At 40.6% G+C, this 20,936-nt stretch overlaps 1 protein-coding gene across 5 annotated transcripts in view; it reads right to left on the bottom strand.

Annotated features, from left to right (window-relative positions):
• aopep (aminopeptidase O (putative)) overlaps positions 1-20,936 on the bottom strand; it is a 92,158-nt gene that overhangs the window by 69,256 nt on the left and 1,966 nt on the right. For all 5 annotated transcript variants that reach the window (XM_080893639.1, XM_080893642.1, XM_080893643.1 and 2 more), the window contains exons 3-6: positions 20,513-20,682; positions 17,908-18,160; positions 16,865-17,078; positions 16,502-16,626 (exon numbers count right to left, since the gene is read on the bottom strand). In XM_080893639.1, coding sequence (XP_080749765.1) covers positions 16,502-16,626; positions 16,865-17,078; positions 17,908-18,160; positions 20,513-20,682 — 762 coding nt within the window. The remainder of the gene's footprint in view (positions 1-16,501; positions 16,627-16,864; positions 17,079-17,907; positions 18,161-20,512; positions 20,683-20,936) is intronic.

The following is a 20,936-nucleotide window of genomic DNA, read 5'->3' as shown; positions in this document are numbered from 1 at the left end:
TGAACTCTACCAATTCTGCCAGGTTAAATAGCCAGAATTATTGCTGATGGCTATCACAAGCATTTACCAACTATTAGTTGGTAATACAAATAATAAAATTACTAAATTGTTCTTAATAAAAGTAAGTACTGAAAGTGATGTATACTTTTGACCCTGTGTGGCTTGGAGAAAATCCTAAATATATTCAAACTTGTAATGCAAATTCTCTCTTTTTTAAACCTATTAAAGATGCATGCTGTACAATCATTCAACAGTGGAAAAAGATCAGTTCAAAGAAATCATTAAAAGCCCCAAATTACCATGAGAGTCATACCCATGATGAGTGTGTGTAAACTTCTGACCACAACGGTATATTTGCCTCTAAAAATTGAAAAGAAAAAACCCAAAACTGACCACAACAAAGAGTGGGGACCCAGGAGGGAAAAAGTACCAGCATTTAATATGTTTCTATCATGGCTTGCACTGGATATAAAACACCGGGACATGACCACAATGTAATTAACACATAAAACACCACACAAAAGCATGAATGCCAGTAACAGCATCTGCCACTTACACAGATTACATCATAGGCTCCTCAAAGATTCGCTGCAGAAATCTAAATAAGCCGTAAGTTTGAAACACTCCACTTTAGCACCTGTCTAGTTTAGTTTCTGCTACCATAAAGCTTAGCCTGCTCTGACTGGTGGGCTGAACTACTGAAATATAAGTAAAATAACACTGGTACCTAATTAATTCTAACCCCTTTTCTATGAGTCTCAGTATCGCTCCTTGAGAGTTATTGGCTGGCAACAAATCTTGGACTTTTTTCACACATGTTTGAACCCAAATCTGAGACACTTCTGCAGAAGTTGCTATATTCAGTGTTAGGGACATTATACAGAAAGAGTAATATGCCACATTTTACTTGTTAAATTACTCACTATATCACATAACATTGGAGTGAAATTCACTTTCAGTTGCTACCAACTCCACAACAGCACAAGTCCCTTTCCCAGTAAGGACAAGATTGTTTCCAAGATATGCACGTGTCCAGCCCTCAAAATTTTTATCTCCTATACCAAGTGATACTCTGTCCCTGTTTATTGATTTAAAATTGTTGTCAAAGTTTCCAAACTCTCCGGCTGTCACTCAACCAATTTTGACATAACACTAATCTGTGGGCATACACTCAAAACTAATGGAAAATTAGACATGAGAAATTTGCTAGTGTGGCTAATGCAAAGATAGGAATAATCCGCTTGTTCTTCAATTCTATAAATTTAAAAGGGACATGCACAATGTGTTGATGAGCACTAAAGACCAATCAGTCAGTCAGCCTGACGTAACATTTACCTACATGACATAACCCACATTCCTCTATGACTGTAGCTACTTGCATCCAAACCCCATCGCTCTTCACACACAGCACTCAGAACCCTCTTTTAGCTTCCACTTCCGCCTTAATGAAAAAGACAGGACAAATCTATTTCACAGAATTATAATTTGAGACATTTTCTTGCCTGCAGGGTAATAAATAGACTGCTTTTTTTTTTTTCTATCTTATGTAACGTAAGAGTATGAGACAGTGAGGAGATGGAAAGTGAGACCACTCAGTGCTCCGAGGCTATATAAGAAGTGTTTGACAGAGTGGAAAGATGGATTAGGGCGAGACTGAAGTGAAATTAGCCAACGAGCAGAGCTGTTTTTTTCTGCAGAGGGTTTGGGTTGCCACCTGACCAGGCTGCGTACCCTTGAGACAAAACACTGCAACTGAGGGCTATAGCGTAGATGAAACATGTTTTATGTTTCACATATATACTAACAAAAGAAAATATAATCACTGCACTGTACTATTAATAGTTGTTACCTCGTGATCTTAACACTAAGGACAAAAGTGGCCCAAATAAATTGAATCCAAAGCAGAATGGTTGAACAATAAAGTTGGTGATAAAGAGGCCAAATCAATCAATGATCGGCCTGCCTCCTTACACCTTCCCAGCCCATCTCAGACTTAAAGTGGACGATTTACCTTAACTTGTATTTGATTCTGGTGTTTTCAACATGTTTTCAGACAATGAGTATTAGCAAAAGGCTCAGGCTTCAGACTATGCTAAATGCTCAGTTTGTAACAGTGCTTCTTTTCACTCTTGGATCTTTACGACGTCAAAGAATGGCCACGGCCTTTTGCGAGGGTTAGGGTCAGGATACAGGGTTATATTTCTTGTTAACTTTGACATGCATATCCCAAGGCGAGATATATGAAGAAAAAGGGGCAGTGGTTCTTACTGAAGACCTAAACCATTTAAAAAGTGTGATGATACAGCATGTACAGAACTGTGCAAAAGTCTTGAGCCAGCCCTTATTTCTTTATATTATCTTTGCTTCCAAGGCACCAAACTTTGCTGTAATTTATAGTGCTCTTTCTGAATTTCTTTCAAAGTTGTTTTTTTTTTCTTTTTTTGTTTCAGTCCAGTCCTTCACCACTTTCAAAGGAATGACTTTTGTTGTTTGTTAAGCCACTTAACACTGACCTATGACTCATTCAAGCATAAACAAGACACCTATTTCAAGCAATGAACCAGTGTGGTATTTCCACATAACAGAAACTGTATCTTTAGGCACATTGTTACTAGCAGTCTTAAAAAACAATTTTAGTTCCAATTCCTTTAGTTAAATCTAGTAAAAATGCCATGCATACATAAAATAGTATTTCTGCACCAACAAGATGATTTCTGAAGACCCACAAATTTGGCATATCTCAGTATGCTTTGCACTGGTTCCTTAAAAAGTGTTTCCTCTGAAAGTAATGCCCTTACTAGGACATATTTGAGAGACATATTTGGACATTCAACTGGTCCATCTACTGTTCAGTGAAGCGTCACTGAACTGAAAGTGAGTGGAAACAGGTCTAATGAAGAGATGAATACAAATTTGAGTGTTCTAGTTCAAATGACCATCAACATATACAGAGAAGATCGGAAGATATGTACAACAGTGACTGTTTATAGCCATCTATAAAACATGGTGAAGGCTCTGTTATGGTTTGGAGCTACATTTCAGCCAGTGGTGTTTGAGATCTTGTCAACACAGAAAAGTAACATCAGAGTTTGATCCACCATTCAATACCATCTGTAAAACATCTGATTGGTAACAGCATCATTTTTCAGCATGACAATGATCCCAAACACAGTGCGAATGTAGTAAAAGCACACCTGGATAGAAATGGAACTGGAATTCCCAGAGCCTGGATTTCAACATTCATGAGAGAAAAGGGAAAAAAAGGCAAAGAACATCCAATGAAAAGCCTAAAATGTTCTTCAAGACTGGAGAACTTTTCCTGAAGACTACTTTAAAGAATTGGAAGAAAACCTGTCTAAAAGAGTTCAGGCAGTGCTGTGAAATAAAGGTGGTCACACCAAATATTCTCTTTCAAGGTAGAATTATTAGGATTAGAACTGTTTGTTAGAAAAACTCTGCTTTTGACTTATATACTGCAATTTCATTTATGTTTGAAAGTGTCAATGAGTCACTGCTTTTATTTTATTTATTTTTCATTTCCTATGAAAATGTAAAGCCACGAGTGGCTTAGCCATTACTTTGAAAAGGGGATTATGTCACAGGTTATATGATGCATCTGTTTTAATCTCAACAACCTCACCCTATTCTTGATTCAGATGTTTTCAAGGAATTTAATGACAATAAGATGAAAACTACCCTTAAAAAAAACTATTCTTTAAATCGCTTAGATTATGGAGAACTCGTGCATAAATCAAACTACCGACAAAAACATTTAAAAAAAACTTTCAGATGTATGTAGCTCAAATTAGGATTCATTGTTGTTAATAGGAAGAGCTGCAGCCATGCCAATTTAGAATTTACTAAAATTTTGTAAATACGAAATACACTCAACAAAAATATAAACGCAACACCTTTGTTACTGCTCCCATTCCCCATGGGATGGACGTAGAGACCTAAAATTCATTCCAGATACACAATATAACCATCCCTCCCAAACAGTGGTCACAAATCAGTCCAAATGTGTGGTAGTGGGCACATCTGCTATATTGAGATAATCCATCCCACCTCACAGGTGTGCCACATCAGGATGCTGATCTGACATCATGAGTAGTGCACAGGTGTACCTCAGACTGCCCACAACAAAAGGCCACCCTGGAATGTGCAGTTTTTTGCGCTATTGGGGGTCTGGGGACCCAGAACCGGTCAGTATCTGGTGTGACCACCATTTGCCTCATGCAGTGCAACACATCGTCGCATGGAGTCTATCAGATTGTCAATTGTGGAATGTTGGTCCACTCCACTTCAATGGCTGTGCGAGGTTGTTGGATATTCGTGAGAACTGGTACACGCTGTCGTATACGCCGGTCAAGCACATCCCGAACATTCTCAATGGGTGACATGTCCAGTGAGTATGCTGGCCATGCAAGAACTGGGACATTCTCAGCTGCCATCTGCCCTGAACAATGTGAACCATGATTCATCCGTGAAGCGCACACCTCTCCAACGTGCCAGACGCCATCGAATGTGAGCATTTTCCCACACAAGTCTGTTACGGCGAAGAGCTGGAGTCAGGTCAAGACCCCGATGAGGACGACGGGCATGCAGTTGAGCGTCCCTGAGACGGTTTCTGACAGTTTGTGCAGAAATTGTTTGGTTGTGCAAACCAATTGTTCCAGCAGCTGTCTGGGTGGCTGGTCTCAGACGATCTTGGAGGTGAACCTGCTGGATGTGGAGGTCCTGGGCTGGTGTGGTTACACGAGGTCTGCGGTTGTGAGGCCGGTTGGATGTGCTGCCATATTCTCTGAAACGCCTGTGGAGACGGCTTATGGTTGAGAAATGAACATTCAATGCACGGGCGACAGATCTGGTTGACATTCCTGCTGTCAGCATGCCAATTGCACGCTCCCTCATTGCTTGTGGCATCTGTGGCATTTTGCTGTGAGACAAAACTGCACATTCCAGGGTGGCCTTTTGTTGTGGGCAGTCTGAGGTACACCTGTGCACTACTCATGATGTCAGATCAGCATCCTGATGTGGCACACCTGTGAGGTGGGATGGATTATCTCAATATAGCAGATGTGCCCACTACCACACATTTGGACTGATTTGTGACCACTGTTTGGGAGGGATGGTTATATTGTGTATCTGGAATGAATTTTAGGTCTCTACGTCCATCCCATGGGGAATGGGAGCAGTAACAAAGGTGTTGCGTTTATATTTTTGTTGAGTGTATTTCACTAAAAGATACTTGAAAATAAAACAGTGAAGAAGAAAAAGGGCATCATCTTGATTTGTAGTCAACCCCTGTAGTAAACCCTTAATGTTCATAAGAAAATCCAACCTCCAGTAAGTCTTATTGAAATATTCTCATGGGTGAAATTTGAACTTGCTCAAGGATCAACAAAGCAAGAAAGCATGTTCTGAATTTCCAAAAACATATAATTGACATGTCTTGATCAAAATGGTGGACTGACCAGAGAGACTTACACACCGCTGTACACAGCTTCATGCTGCTAGCATGACAACGACAACTAACAGACCAACTGAGAGTGCAGCCAGTCCCTGAGGCTAAAAGCAAAGTGACACATGAGAAGCATTACCAGGGATATTTCACAGCACTTTGATTCAAATGTCTCATTTTGGTCAGTTCAGCACAGAGGACCCACGGACATTAAACTGTCTGGCTTTGCCCAGAATGAAATTACCCCCAGCCTCTGGGTTCCACTATCACACACGCCTGAGGACGCACACCAAGATCAGCTCCATTGTCCCCTATGCCATACAATGGACCCATCCATCACTCGAGGGAATGGGTCCACTGGACTCACCCATTCTGTTAACGAATGGATATGCCGTGACAGGCCTGTCTTGCTAAAGCCTCTAATCCAGAGTTATGGCACAGTGTGTCTGTGTTACTGTTAAATGTAGTACTATATGCCAGCTGTTGCCAGCAGGTTCCCATCTGAGGACAGTCTAAAGAAGCACACCGTCGATCATCGATCATTCTATGATGAACATAAAAGCACAAATATTGCCCGAGAAGGAGCAGGACATTTAGGTCATAATGTAAAATTCAACAAGTACTGTAAATAAATTGTTTCAGGTTCACTCCTGCAGAAAAAAACCACCTGCATGTTCACAACATAATGTGGGGCGCTCTCCTGTCAAGCAGAAAAAGAGTTAAAAAGGTGGATGCTTCAGTTGTGATTAGATAGTGTAGCAGCACAGATAAACTCATATACAGGGGCGGAAGGGAAGCTGAGAGGCTCGAGATAACTAGAAAGGAATATTCTTGCAATAACAAGACACTTGCTAAGCTGTACACTGCTATCAGCATTAAGAGGAAGTCCTGACCAAGAAAAAGAAACAAAGAGCCAAAGGGAGACAGATAGAACAGGCTGTCACCTTTGAAACTGCCTGTGTTTTCAGCACGAAGTAAGTAGACCAGCAAGGGAAACTAAAAGTCTTAACTACTTGCAATCACTTTAAAAGCATGCGTAAAACACTCCCTCTCCTTCTGTCCAGGTGCAGGCATGCAGAGCTGGCTTTTTCCTCCGACTCCCTTGGCTCTTTTGTGAGGCCCATTGACGAAAGGGAGATCCACTCAAGGTGGGAAGAAAGAAACACCTCATCCTTGACTATTTGATTAACAGCTGTCTTCTGTGCCAGAAAATCCAACCCCCACATTTTCCCCTCCCAACCCTGAACCCCTAGTTGTCTCCTGAAAGAGCAGGTCTGTATCACACACTTCTAGAGTTACTCTGCAGATCAAACTGGAGAGGAGAGCAGAAAGGCAAGAAATCCTCTGAGATCTCAGAAGGAAGAGGGAAGGACAAGCAGTGGGAAGACTGGGGAACAAACAGTGAGAGGAGGAAGAGAGAGAGAAGGGGGAATGGCACAGCTTAACAAGATGGCAGGAGGTGCAATTTAGCAAGGGTGCAAAAGGGTAGGAAATCATTGGCAATGAGGCAAAAGACTGAGGCAGATACTGGAAACTAGGACAGAATAAGATTAACATCTTAACATTTTAATTTGCATTTTGTGCTCTGCTGTTGCATTTCATTTGTTTATCATGTAAGATGGTAACGAGCAGCATGCCTTTCCTCAAAGTTAATGATCTTTCCTTAATGATCAGCTTTGTTTTTCCAAAGCTGTTAGTTTTGTGAGATTCATCCCATTAGTCCTGGTCACATTGTTGAAATCATTTCTTTTGTTCCAAACAACCATTTCATGAAAATAAAGCTGGAGAAATTTACCGCTAATAATTCATTCATGGTTAAGATTTTAGATTTACTAGTCATCTTAATCAAAAAGAGACTCAAAAAACAACAATAAACAGTAATAAAAACAGTGATCGTCAACTGAGAGGTTCAGTCCAGGGCACCAGCTCTAGCCAGTCTACTCTGCTTAAACCTGAATTGTCTATCATGCATTCATCAGTGTGTAAAAGCACAGAATAAAGTGCTGCTTAAATGTGTGGAAAATGGGTGAATGTGGCTTATAATGAGAGCACTTTATTCCAGAGGGTACCAACTCCCCCCGGCACTACAGCTCCCTACTTCCTCACAACGGGGACCGATCGCCAATGTAACTTCCTGCTAGGCCATAAACAAACAATGCAATCAACTGAAGTCAGGCTGAAAATCCTCTACTGCCTAAGAGGTCAAGAGGTATACACCAGTCATAATTTTCAGCTGTGGCTGTGACAGTTATATGGCTGCCTAGTTTGGCTGTACTGCAAGTGGAACAAGCAGTTTAACTACTTGAACATTTTCCTCCCATTTCTTAAGGCAGCCCATCTCTACAAGGAGGGAGCGGTGTAAAATACAACTCTGTTGATTAAAAAAGATGGGACTTTGTGTAAAATGTTAACAAAATATACGCTTAAATGGAAGTTTTGAAAACTAAATGATCTCTCGGACTCACATGTTCCTGGATCTCAGGCTGAAATTTCCTTTGCAGGATTTTTTATTTCATAATGCACCGAATGTTCTCAGTAGGAGGCAGATCTGTACTGCAGGCAGGTCAGCTTAATTGCCAGACCTGTTTACTACAGCCATGCTGCTGTCATTTGGTATTTTCTTGCTTAAATAAACAAGGCTTTCCATGGAAAGGACATAATCTAAATATAATCACACAATATGTTACTCAATGACAGATGTGCAAATTCATTCAACTCATGCCACATGAACTCATACACCCCATGCCGTCATGAATCACAGCTCTTGAAGTGCACTCTGATAACTAGCCAGATAATCCCTCTCCTTAACAAACAGTATTTATCCATCAGCAATATCAAAAAACACAAATTTAGATTTGGAAGACCGCAGGACGATTTTACATCTTCCTTCTGTTTTTAAATGAACCAGCTTGCAGCGAGGATGGCAACATTGTGAGATCTTGTTATATCTGTTTTTATTTTTGCATGAATTTTAGCTTGCAATTGTGTAACGTGTTTTGCTTTTGATGGGGACTATCCTGAGATTGAGACTTCTCAGTCTGATTCCCTGTATACAGAGATTTCTCTGGATTACTTCAATCTTTCTGCACCGATGATGACAAACTTCTCAAACTTCAATTTGGCTGAGAAGCATGATCCTTAAATTTCTATACTCTATACTGCATCGCCTCCACAGTCTTTCTATTTACACCGTTGCTGAATAATCTCTTTCTCTCCGTCACATCACAGAGAGGCCGACTGTGCAACACTCTCAAATTCTGGGTGACCACTTTTCGATCAAAGAGCAACTCCACAGGCCAACTTTTAGGAGAAAACTTGTCTCCAAACAATCATGGTCTGACTCAGACTGACTTCAATCACTCAATGACAGATTGGTAAAGGTTTGCAAATAGTTGTTGTCTAATCTATAAATGCAGACATATTGCTAACACATCGTAATCAATCGGAGTCAGTCTGTGCCGATGAGTGCAACAAATCAGCGGCACATCTCTTTGCAACATGGCACTCAACCCTATTGCCCTACAGCTGGTTTTATTCTGGTTATATTCATATACAAAAGCAAAGTTGCTAAACGCCTATGTCTTCTGCATTTAATAAGCTTCCAGCAGCAGCTATGGCACTATTTGTGGAGAAGTTTCTAATTCAAATGTATACATTTATGGCTTTATTTCTGTCAGTTAATTTCTGCATGTAGATTTTTTAGACAGCTACAAACTGTAATTGCAAACTGACAGTAGGATGGTGGAAGACTGCCTCCACAAGTCAGTCATGACTTAATGCATTTCACTCACAAAAGTTGTTTTCAAATGGCAACTGCCTGCAAGTAGTCACAGACCCGATCCCTTTCTTCAAAGCAACCATTTTAAAGGCAACAAGATCACAAGTTCATTCATCCTCCCCTTCAACAGGTCTAGTCTTCGATGACCATTTCCTCTAGTCTTGAGATGTCTCACATTTTTTGCGATTGACGCACATATGTCAGTCTCCTGTCAAGACATTGCTGTCATCAAATTGAAATTCAATACAAATAAAAATATATTTTTCACAATACAATTAGTGGTCTCATTTTCAACATTTCATTTTTTTAGCCTTTTTGCTATTTTGTAACTAAATATATGGTTTAAATAACAAGAATAAGTAAGATATATTAAGGATTAAGTTAAACGTAATGCTGGAGTTTTTGCCATTCATATGAGAATGTGGGGCATGCTTTCCCTGTCATTAAATAAATAAATAGATAAACAAAAATACGCCAACAGCAGCAACAAAGTACTGCACATTGATCTGGCTCATTTAATGTCCAAACCTACACATCATCTGTGTAGGTCTCCTCTGACGTCATGCCAGTACAGTAAATACACATCCTTGTTCCATTATTTGAACAATGCACACATTCATACACTCACACACACACACGAGAACAGGAATCTGCCTGTCTACACTGAAGCAAAACAAAACCCACATCACCCACACTAGTGAAAAGGCGCATTTCAACGCTTGTGCGGAAGCTCTCCAAGGGATGTCAGACATGTCTTCTTTTGGGCACGCTGATCTTAGATTAGGCCTGCAAGTCAAGCCAGCACTCTGGGATACACAGACATCAGCTTCAAAGAGTGAGAGGAAATGCCGTGCCCTTCCTGTCACTCCCAGTCAGAAATGACGTGACTGTGATGCTATGAAGAGATTACAGATTCAAATTGTAAAACAAAGAGAGAAAAAACAGTATGACCTAAGAAAGGTAAAAAATAAAAAACACTGTACAAATGCCCGCGCGCACACACACACACACACACACACACACACACACACACACACACACACACACACACACACACACACACACACACACACACACACACATATATACAGAGCTTTCAATAAAGAGTGCAAGGTTTAATACGACCACTCCAATCATATTCAGGGCATTAGTTTACACCATTCTCATGTCCTTCAATCACTCAGAACAATGAACTTTTTATCCTGACTGGATGCCAAATTAACTTTAAGGGATTCCCCTAATGTGCTCACTGACTGTAACCCAGACATCTCTTCATCCATCTCCACACTCCTCTATAAATGGTTAACCATGTATTTGTCTTCCTCTCCCTTATCGGCTCTTCAGTGCCTTAAAGGTTGTACTAATAACATGGGGAGAGGTAACACATCGGTGTCTCTACAATGTATGTCAAAGCTTGGTTTGTTGAAGAAACAGCCATGAAGACAACAGGAATACATACAAATAGGCAATAGATGATCCTGTTTTGTATGTACTGTACAGGATGCTGGTAGCAGGCTGTTCATAACTCAACAACTCCTGCAACGCTTTTGAACCCAAATTGTTGCACAAAATACAAACAAAAAAAGTCTTATGGAAATACTTTGAGCTGCTGGCTTCATATCTTTAAAGCTACATTTGCACAAGTCTAGTGCTTTGTGTGTGTGAATCATAGAGCCTCGTGGGTACACAGCATACGTGGTACAGCCTTTGAGTCCAGACATGCCCTTACTTGACTTCTTAATCTTCAGTTTCCTGCCCTCCCTTTCGTATCTCAGTATAAAAACTTCACGCCACTGTGATTCCTCCCCTGCTTCGCCTCTCCCCTCTCTTCTCAGTATCACACTACAACAGCTTTATGCCTTCTTGCCACAGCTCCCTGGTCCATAGCCCCTCCGCTCCTGCTGTTTCCACTGGGGCACTGCACAAAAACTGCGCTTGGCTTGATCCCAACAAATGGGGCCCTCATACCTCCCAATCTCTAGATTAAATAGCACCAGTCTCTGAAGTCTTTCCAGGGGCTAATGGCTTTTGTTGCTGGGAATAATCCACACATCCTCTCCCACATCCTGGGGGTCTGCTGGCCTGTTGTGAACCCCGCCTTTACCCTCTTCATGTCTCTCTCATCTCCATCTCAATCTGCGCTTCCATTTTGGTTGACCTCCCAGCCTTTCTATAGCACAACCCTGCGGTTATGTGTTGAGGCATCCACGACTGAACCACCAACATTGAAGGGAGGATGCAGTTGTCTGACACTGGGTTGAGAACTATGCAGAGTTTTATAGGGAGTCAGTGCAGGTGCTGTCTGAAGCTTAATGAAGGCCCTAAATCTCTTCTGTCATTTGCAGCTAACTGGAGCCTAAGCAGCCAGAGAAAAGGGGATAAGTGCCTGGGAGCCATCCTCATAAGGAAAAGAAAACATCCGTCAAACAACAACCACGGCAGAACAGCCTCAGTGTCAGCACTTGATGTCCATTCAAAATAAATACAGCAGGGAGACACATTTTCACAAGATGGGGGCAAGAATGTTTTCCATGGATGAAAGACCGCTGGGTTTTTGGATAAAAAGAGACTAAAAAAAATGCAAAGTAGAGAATGAGGTCTGTTCTGTTGCCCGTTTGTCCCGCTTTGTTGCTTAAAATAGCTCTGATTAAGACCACACTTTGCTACAACGTCAGCAAATCACGCAGACTACATAACCAGGTATGAGCTCATATCCTGTCTGGGGCACTTTTTCTATAGCAGTGTAAAAGAGGGGAGGATAAAAGCAGATGGAGAGAGAAAGAGAGACTGTGGTTGTAAACCGCAGACACTAGGATGCTTACCGACCACCCTGATCAGCTTACTTAATTAGAATAGTTTTTTTAAAGGCCCAAACATTCATCACCTTGAATTTACTTTAATATCCAAGTTTTGCTTAACTTATAAGGCTACTAGATGCAATCAGCTGTATCTATAAAGATGTCATACACAGCCTAAAGAATGTAGAGAAAATATGAAACTATGACTTCTGGGGAATGCCCAAGGGCACGAAATGTGATCAACCACACAAGTGGAGAGGAAAGACAAGGACGACAAACACAGTAGCCTTGAAGATCGAGCAATATTACGAGAGCAAAGAGAGTAACAGAAAGTCGGGGGATGAAAAGAGAAGCAGTGAAGGGTAAAGATGTGACAGAAGCAGGACACATCTGATTTTCAGAACACAAGGATTACAAAAAAAAGGGGGGGAGACTAAGCTAATAAAAGGAGAATAAATATGGAAATGGAGCACGGGGAACAGATCTAAGGACAGACACAAGCTGAGGGTGAAGAGGAAATAAATACATGAAGGGTTATTATCTATAGCGTCCAAAACAATAAATCTGTCATCCTGTGGCTTCGTGACCACCCATCAGCCTCCAGACCTCCACTACTAACCCTGCATAAAAACATAAATACACACAGGTCTAGTGTAAGTTGGAGAGGCTAAGGACCACCTGAAACATCCTGGAAAAAACAAAGATGCAACAGAGCAGCCCATTGACTGATGATGATGTCAGTTAGAGGGGATATCCCTAGTATGGTCCTTTCAGTCACACAGGCTCGGCCTTGTGAGTTCAAGAAGAAAAACAAAGGAAGAAAGAAAAAAAGAAACAAGGGGAAAAAAGCACCAAGGTTAAATTATGTGAAAAAGAATTGGAATAACAATTTTGGAAAAAATCTCAGGAAATAGCTGTTTGGAATGGAAAAGTGAATGGAGGCAAAAAGAGGTGGTGAGTTTCTGAGTTTTGGAAACAGGATGAGGGAAGGGAGGGAACAGAAAAAGTAAAGAATAGTCGAGGGCAAATTAATGGACAACGAATAAGGAGGAGAGTGTAAGGAAAAAGGGGTTTAAGGAGATGCTTAGTAAAGAGGCTGAAGTCTTCTTTGAAACTCTGTGTTAGTCTTTTTATTTGCTTTAATATAGCTATTTTAATGTTTCCTGCTTAAAAAGACAACAACACCACACAATTACATCATTTTTTAAGCACCATGCATATGCGAGTCATAACTCCTGCAGGCCCGTGCTGGAAGCAGTTATGTGGGGGCACAAAGGAGGGATGACAAGTGATTGAACAAAGTTTAAAGCTGGAGTCTTTAATTCAGAAAGAATTCGTATGTGGAGGATCTCCACAGAAAAGATTAAGAAAGAGCGAGGGGGTTTCGAAATGTGGAGTGTGCCATTAATCATGCAACCCTGAAACACTTTGCCTGTAGAAACCAAAACAGAAGCAGCAGGTTGAAGTTAAAAAAACAAGTGCTTGATTGTCGCTTTGCTGTGGGAAATCTTTGATGTTTCTTCACAAGTTTTTACATGGCCGTCCATAGATTGGTCTGCGTACACCTAGATTAAATGACAGTAAAAAATACTCCGCTGAAACCAAATAACTGCTATAATATTCTTTTACATTAACAGGGGATCATACTGTATGACTACAGTATCCACTTGTGTAAATCCCAACCTTTCAGTTCCCCTCTGCAGCTTTTCGGCATTATTCTGCTAATTGTTGAAGAAATCAAGAAACTTCTGCAAAAGAACTACCAACCATTAGTGAGCAAACAACTTTACTCAAATAACTTTGTTTTGCAACTTGTGAAAGTAAAAAAGGAACTACAGAGAAGCAGTGTGACATTTCTGTGTTGACAGGTTGTTTCTGCTGCTCCTAGGTGGTCAACCAATCAAATGTTATAGGTTTAAAAAAGCTGTAATAAAAGACCTTTGATGGAAATTGGAGTAAACTGGTGAAAGCGGTTTATTAAAACATGTGCAGACAAGCATGGAAATATAGTACATAACTCAAAAGCTGAGATTGTTCAGTTCTAACAAGACTGAAAGTCAATATTTGGTATGACCACCTTTATTCTTTAATGCAACCTGAACTCTTAGTCAGGATTTCTTCTCATTTCTTTAAGTAGTCATCAGGAATAGTTCCCCAGGCGTCTTGAATGAGGGCTCTGGAGGCCAATCCATGACTGATAGTGGTTCATTGAGTGTTTTTGCTATGTCAGGATTATGTTTGGGATCATTGCTGAAACATTAAGCAGTTCCCAATCACATACTTTACAGATGGTATTGCATGGTGGATCAAAATTGGACAGTACTTTTCTGCATTCACAATTCCATCAATTTTCAAATGCAGCCCTAAACAATGACAGATGATATTTAACTGTTGTATTTAGTTTTTAGGCCACCTCTTTTTCTTCTTTTTTTTTAAATGTTCAGGTACAAGGACTGGACTGCAAATGAGTGAAAAAGCAGCCAGTGTCCAAAGACAAACTGTAAAAAGACCTTCAGAAAACCTGGAGAACGACTGCTCTTAAAAAACATAAAAGACAGTCTTCTTCTTGTAACCAAAATATAAAGAAATGAGGAGTGGCTCAAGACTTTAGCACAGTACTATATAGTGCTTTTCTTCACTCACTGGCCAGTCAAAGAATTAACAGTTACACTAACAAACAAATCTTTTGACCGTGAAAGGAAACTGGAGGACCCACAAGCAAACATGAAAACGACTAGCAGAGTATAAATTCTTCATCATCAACTTGCTGTACAACTAACAAACACCTCACAGTTTACTTCTACAGGGAGTGCAGAATTATTAGGCAAGTTGTATTTTTGAGGAATAATGTTATTATTGAACAACAACCATGTTCTCAATGAACCCAAAAAACTCATTAATATCAAAGCTGAATGTTTTTGGAAGTAGTTTTTAGTTTTAGCTATTTTAGGGGGGTATCTGTGTGTGCAGGTGACTATTACTGTGCATAATTATTAGGCAACTTAACAAAAAACAAATATATACCCATTTCAATTATTTATTTTTACCAGTGAAACCAATATAACATCTCCACATTCACAAATATACATTTCTGACATTCAAAAACAAAACAAAAACAAATCAGCGACCAATATAGCCACCTTTCTTTGCAAGGACACTCAAAAGCCTGCCATCCATGGATTCTGTCAGTGTTTTGATCTGTTCACCATCAACATTGCGTGCAGCAGCAACCACAGCCTCCCAGACACTGTTCAGAGAGGTGTACTGTTTTCCCTCCTTGTAAATCTCACATTTGATGATGGACCACAGGCTCTCAATGGGGTTCAGATCAGGTGAACAAGGAGGCCATGTCATTAGTTTTTCTTCTTTTATACCCTTTCTTGCCAGCCACGCTGTGGAGTACTTGGACGCGTGTGATGGAGCATTGTCCTGCATGAAAATCATGTTTTTCTTGAAGGATGCAGACTTCTTCCTGTACCACTGCTTGAAGAAGGTGTCTTCCAGAAACTGGCAGTAGGACTGGGAGTTGAGCTTGACTCCATCCTCAACCCGAAAAGGCCCCACAAGCTCATCTCTGATGATACCAGCCCAAACCAGTACTCCACCTCCACCTTGCTGGCGTCTGAGTCGGACTGGAGCTCTCTGCCCTTTACCAATCCAGCCACGGGCCCATCCATCTGGCCCATCAAGACTCACTCTCATTTCATCAGTCCATAAAACCTTAGAAAAATCAGTCTTGAGATATTTCTTGGCCCAGTCTTGACGTTTCAGCTTGTGTGTCTTGTTCAGTGGTGGTCGTCTTTCAGCCTTTCTTACCTTGGCCATGTCTCTGAGTATTGCACACCTTGTGCTTTTGGGCACTCCAGTGATGTTGCAGCTCTGAAATATGGCCAAACTGGTGGCAAGTGGCATCTTGGCAGCTGCACGCTTGACTTTTCTCAGTTCATGGGCAGTTATTTTGCGCCTTGGTTTTTCCACACGCTTCTTGCGACCCTGTTGACTATTTTGAATGAAACGCTTGATTGTTCGATGATCACGCTTCAGAAGCTTTGCAATTTTGAGACTGCTGCATCCCTCTGCAAGATATCTCACTATTTTTGACTTTTCTGAGCCTGTCAAGTCCTTCTTTTGACCCATTTTGCCAAACGAAAGGACGTTGCCTAATAATTATGCACACCTGATATAGGGTGTTGATGTCATTAGACCACACCCCTTCTCATTACAGAGATGCACATCACCTAATATGCTTAATTGGTAGTAGGCTTTCGAGCCTATACAGCTTGGAGTAAGACAACATGTATGAAGAGGATGATGTGGACAAAATACTCATTTGCCTAATAATTCTGCACTCCCTGTATTAATTTTAAACCTGTAGTCCTGTTCACTAGTATTTTTTCTCTCGTTCCAGCATTTCTTTATAATCTACTCCTTGCAACCTCTTAACAAAAACATAGATGTCATTACCTGGCCATTCCCAGACTTGAGAACCCTGCTGGGACAATGAGAACATCAAGTCGGGGAAAGGGGTGCACCCCCAGAACAGCATGGGCTGCAGCCAAACATTGAGGCAACAGCTTAAGGACTCCCATCTGCAAAAGGGAAACAAACCAAAAGCAAAGAAATGTTATTATAGCTCACATATTTAAATGATAAGGATTTTTTTTAACCGCTCCCCATGGAAATACAGTCTAATATGTTTACCAGGGTGCCAAGAGATGGTAGTTGAAAACCTCTGACACAGTGACACAAACGTCAACTGATGCCGTCTCCTTTAATCATACAAAATTTAATTAGCACAACTCTCAGTGGCTCTTTGTCAGAACCCACCTGGGCCTTTTGCAGAAGGCAGGCAGGGCTAAATACACGGTGTGGAATCACCCGCTGGGACCAAGCCGACCGCTCAGTAAATCGGCAAGGGTAGTCGCCATGGGAACAAGAAATGCCGTCATCCACCATGCCTGAATAATCAGTTACAGAGAGTCCCTCATCCTCAAGGGAAGAGTAACAGAATGCAGAGTCTACGCAGGTAGTCTGGTCCCTGCTGTAGAAGAAAACAGGAAAGAAAAGTTTAACCAAAGGCTAATAACAACATTTTTTAAATTTCCATTTTTTTTCTTTTTGACTACATGGACCTTGAAATACTGAACCATCCATGGCACAGTGTGCACTGTCTCACTGAAATGAAAGGAGTGGAAATATGGAAATGACAGTATACATCACAAACCACAATGAGCCCAAAAATATCTAAGTGCCGACATGCAATCACATTCACTCTAATCCAATATCCAGCACTAAGTCTGTCCTCGGCATCAGAACCGTTCCAAGGGTTTCAAGCAACAGCCAAGTTTCCTTCAAGCCATTCACTGAAAATAAAGGCCCTCCTTGTAGTTGGGGAATCATGGGGCCTGCAGCAGGCTATGGTGGGCTGCTGCTGGAGGACAACCATGAGGGGGAGGAGGAGAATTACTGGAAACCACTGGCAGACTTGCCAACCTGCTGGCCGGCAAAAGGGAGACCCCAGATCGACCATGCCCTGCACAGAGGAAACCAGCCCTTTCGAAATGCTCCAACCTGCGTTTTATATCCTGTATGTCTATAAAATTTATGTAAGCCTCAGTTTTTCTATCCAACAATAATTTCTGCTGGGCACTGAACCTAATGTAATATGGTGAAAGCCTTTATGCATTTGTCATAAAAAAGCTGATTGAGTGCTGCACACTATTCATCACCCTAATTTCACCTGCACCATTTTTGGTGAAGTGTAAGGAAAGTTTGACCATAGAATGTGGAATGGCCAGACTTAGGTTAATAACAGTCTGAAGAAGAGGTCCTACTAGAAGGAAAGAACACAGGAAAAACTAATAAAATACCTGCCAGTCTGGAGAGGAGAGCCCTTTACTACTTCACTTGAAGAACTTCCAAGTCTAGACACACGCTCAGCCTCAGTCCACTGCCCATACTCAGGCCCAAGTTTGGCAGTCTTGCCACAGTCTGTCCCGTCCCTCACCCCTTTTTCCAGCTCTGGGGGGATTTCTGCTGTGACTTGTTGCCAGTGACCCACTGCCAAAGTGAAGGTGGAAGCGGGCATGGGCATTGTAACATAGTAATTCCACGTTAAGAAATCTGCAGAGAAAATGCCAAAGAAGTGCCAGAGAGAGAAAATAAAAATGTCAAAGGTACAGAAGTAGTAAAGAGTTTAGACGACTGGCAGCATGGAGAAAGAAACAGAAGAAAAATCTGAACTGAAATGCCATTTTGCTTTTACTACACTGTCCAATCTGATGTGTTTATCTTTGACATTTTATTTCTTTCTAGTCCCACCCATCGGTACAGAGTGACACAATTCTCATGTCCACCTTTCAGATGATGTGAAAGTTATTAAAATCTTGAAAGGCAGCCAGAGAATTATCTCAGTCTGGAAACTGTTACTTCTATTATAAGTAAACTCACAGTACTTTGCAAAAATATTGAGCCATATTTCTTTATTTTGTTTCCAAGAAAAGAGACATTCTTCTAATTTTTTTAAATAGTCATAAGTAATAGTTCTCCAGTCTTTCTGAATGTCTTTCAAAGGTTGTTTGAATACTGGCTGCTTTTTCGCACATTTCCTAATTTCCAGTCCTTGAACCTCACTATTTCAGAGGAATGCTTTTTTGTTTACGCCACTTAACACTGACCTATGAATCATTCAAGAATAAAAAAAGCACCAAACTCAAGGAATGAATCAATGTTATGTCTACACAACAGACAACCTACCAAGAACCCAATTTTAAATTTTATTTTTAGACTCTTTGTTACCAGCAGCTTGTTGCAAAACCACATAATTTGTTCCACTTTATTTAGTTGAAGCTAGGAAAAAGATGAAGAGTATCTGAAAGTCATATCCTTAATAACTAGGAAAAAGAAAAAAACCCCAACAAAGACCTGACGCGGGATCTGAGACTCATCATAAATGGGCACAGGGTGGCTGTTAAGAAAGGGCAACAGGAAGAAAGGGCTGATGTATGCTAAGTTACAAATTGTAAAGGAAGTCAGGAGAGAGGTCTTGACAGCCATCTGTAAAACACAGTGGAGGCTCTGTCATGGTTTGCCACTCCATTTCAGCCAGTGATGTTGGGGATCCTGATAATGAATGCAGTACAACCATCAGATTTCGATCCACCATCCAATACCATCTGGAAAGAATCTGATTGGCAACAGCTTCATTTTTCAGCATGGCAATGATCCCAAACACACTGCTAATGCAGTAAAAGCATACAAAGGAGAGAAAAAAATACAATGGAACACCATCAGCCATGGATGGAATCCCCAGAGCCCGGACCTCAACATTACTGAAGCAGCGTTGGATCATCTCAATGGAGAACGGATTAAAAAAAAGGCACACATCCAAAGAAAAGCTTTGAATGTCATTCAAGAACTATTCCTGAAGACTCCTTAAAGAAATTACAAGAAAGATTGCCCAAGAGAGTTCAGGCTGTGATAAAGAATAAAGAGGTGGTCATACCAAATATTGATTTCAGTCTCATTAGAATTGCACAAACTCTGTTTTTCCCTTATATACCGTATTTACATTTATGTTTACACATTTTCCCATTAATAACTACATCTACTTCTTTTGTGAGCTTTTGCACAGCATATCCTTTATTGTAAACCTTCTCTGTTCTCACTGGTTTGTTTGGAACAGATGCTGACATCATACATATTTGAATTACTGACCCAATCTGAAATGTGGAGCTCTAAAAGGTTTGTATTTGTATTTATTGAAAAATGTTCTCTACTGATTCCAATAAAATACAAAGACCTTTTTCAGTGCAGTTCGTACTCCTCAACAATGCTCTCTTTTCTCGAAGCACTGATATTGATGTTGTTGTTTTTTAAAAAGCATTAGGCTGATTTTTTTCTGTTTATTTGTTTATGTTTTTATTTATTCCTATTTTTTGTGCCTGGCAGACAAAAAATAAATAAATACATAGCTAAGCCATTTTAAAAGCTTCACTGTCACACTATCTGAAGACTTAGCCAGCTCAAACTGGAGGTGACACGCAGATAAACGTGGGCAATCGGTAAATGTTATCTTATTTGGGAATTAGGCTGATAATGGCTGGTACCAGCTTTCAGCCGATACTTTGGTGCACACGTACCCTTTTTATTTAACCCAACAAATCCAATCTCTCAAACACATCAATAGTCCATGCTCCCATAATAGCTTTTAGCTTCAACACTGGACACTACAGACCCATTTATTCCAAGTAATGAAATCTAATACCAATCTCTTCTTTTCAGTTTAGTAGTCAATAAATTTGTGTAATATTCAAAAGTTTACAAATGTACACACACACACACACACACACACACACACACACACACACACACATTATATATATATATATATATATATATATATATATATATATATATATATATATATATAAAACAAAGAAATACATATACAATTGAGGTTTTTGAAAAGCTTACGTGTGTCCCCATCTTCAGCAGGTACTGCCTGCTCCTCCCCACTCATCAAAACCACGCACTCACTGGGGGCCCGTACTGTTGCCTGCCATGTTGACATGGCAACAGGCGGCTCCTGGCAGGGGAAGAGGGCTCGGTTGTTGATGGGAGAACCGGCGGTGTAGACACACACCCTGGAAGGGTAAACAATGGTAAACTATAAACAACCCTCACTTCAATGCCCAAATGCACATAGAAACACAGACATAAGTAAGGCATACCCCACACAGGAGAGAATAAAATAGCCCAAGGTGTGTTTTTGTGAATGAATTAATTTGTATTATATTATTCTGACATAGCACACTCGGTATCTTACACAGTAACTTTGAACAGAGCAGATTTTATGCCAGTTGCCAGTTGTTGCTTTTTTTAAATAATGTGCCAATCT

This window comes from Rhamphochromis sp. 'chilingali' (assembly GCF_963969265.1).
Source record: "Rhamphochromis sp. 'chilingali' genome assembly, chromosome: 10".
Lineage (NCBI taxonomy): Eukaryota > Metazoa > Chordata > Actinopteri > Cichliformes > Cichlidae > Rhamphochromis > Rhamphochromis sp. 'chilingali'.
The sequence above is the reverse complement of the archived record's forward strand: the minus strand, read 5'-3'. Positions and strand labels throughout refer to the sequence as shown.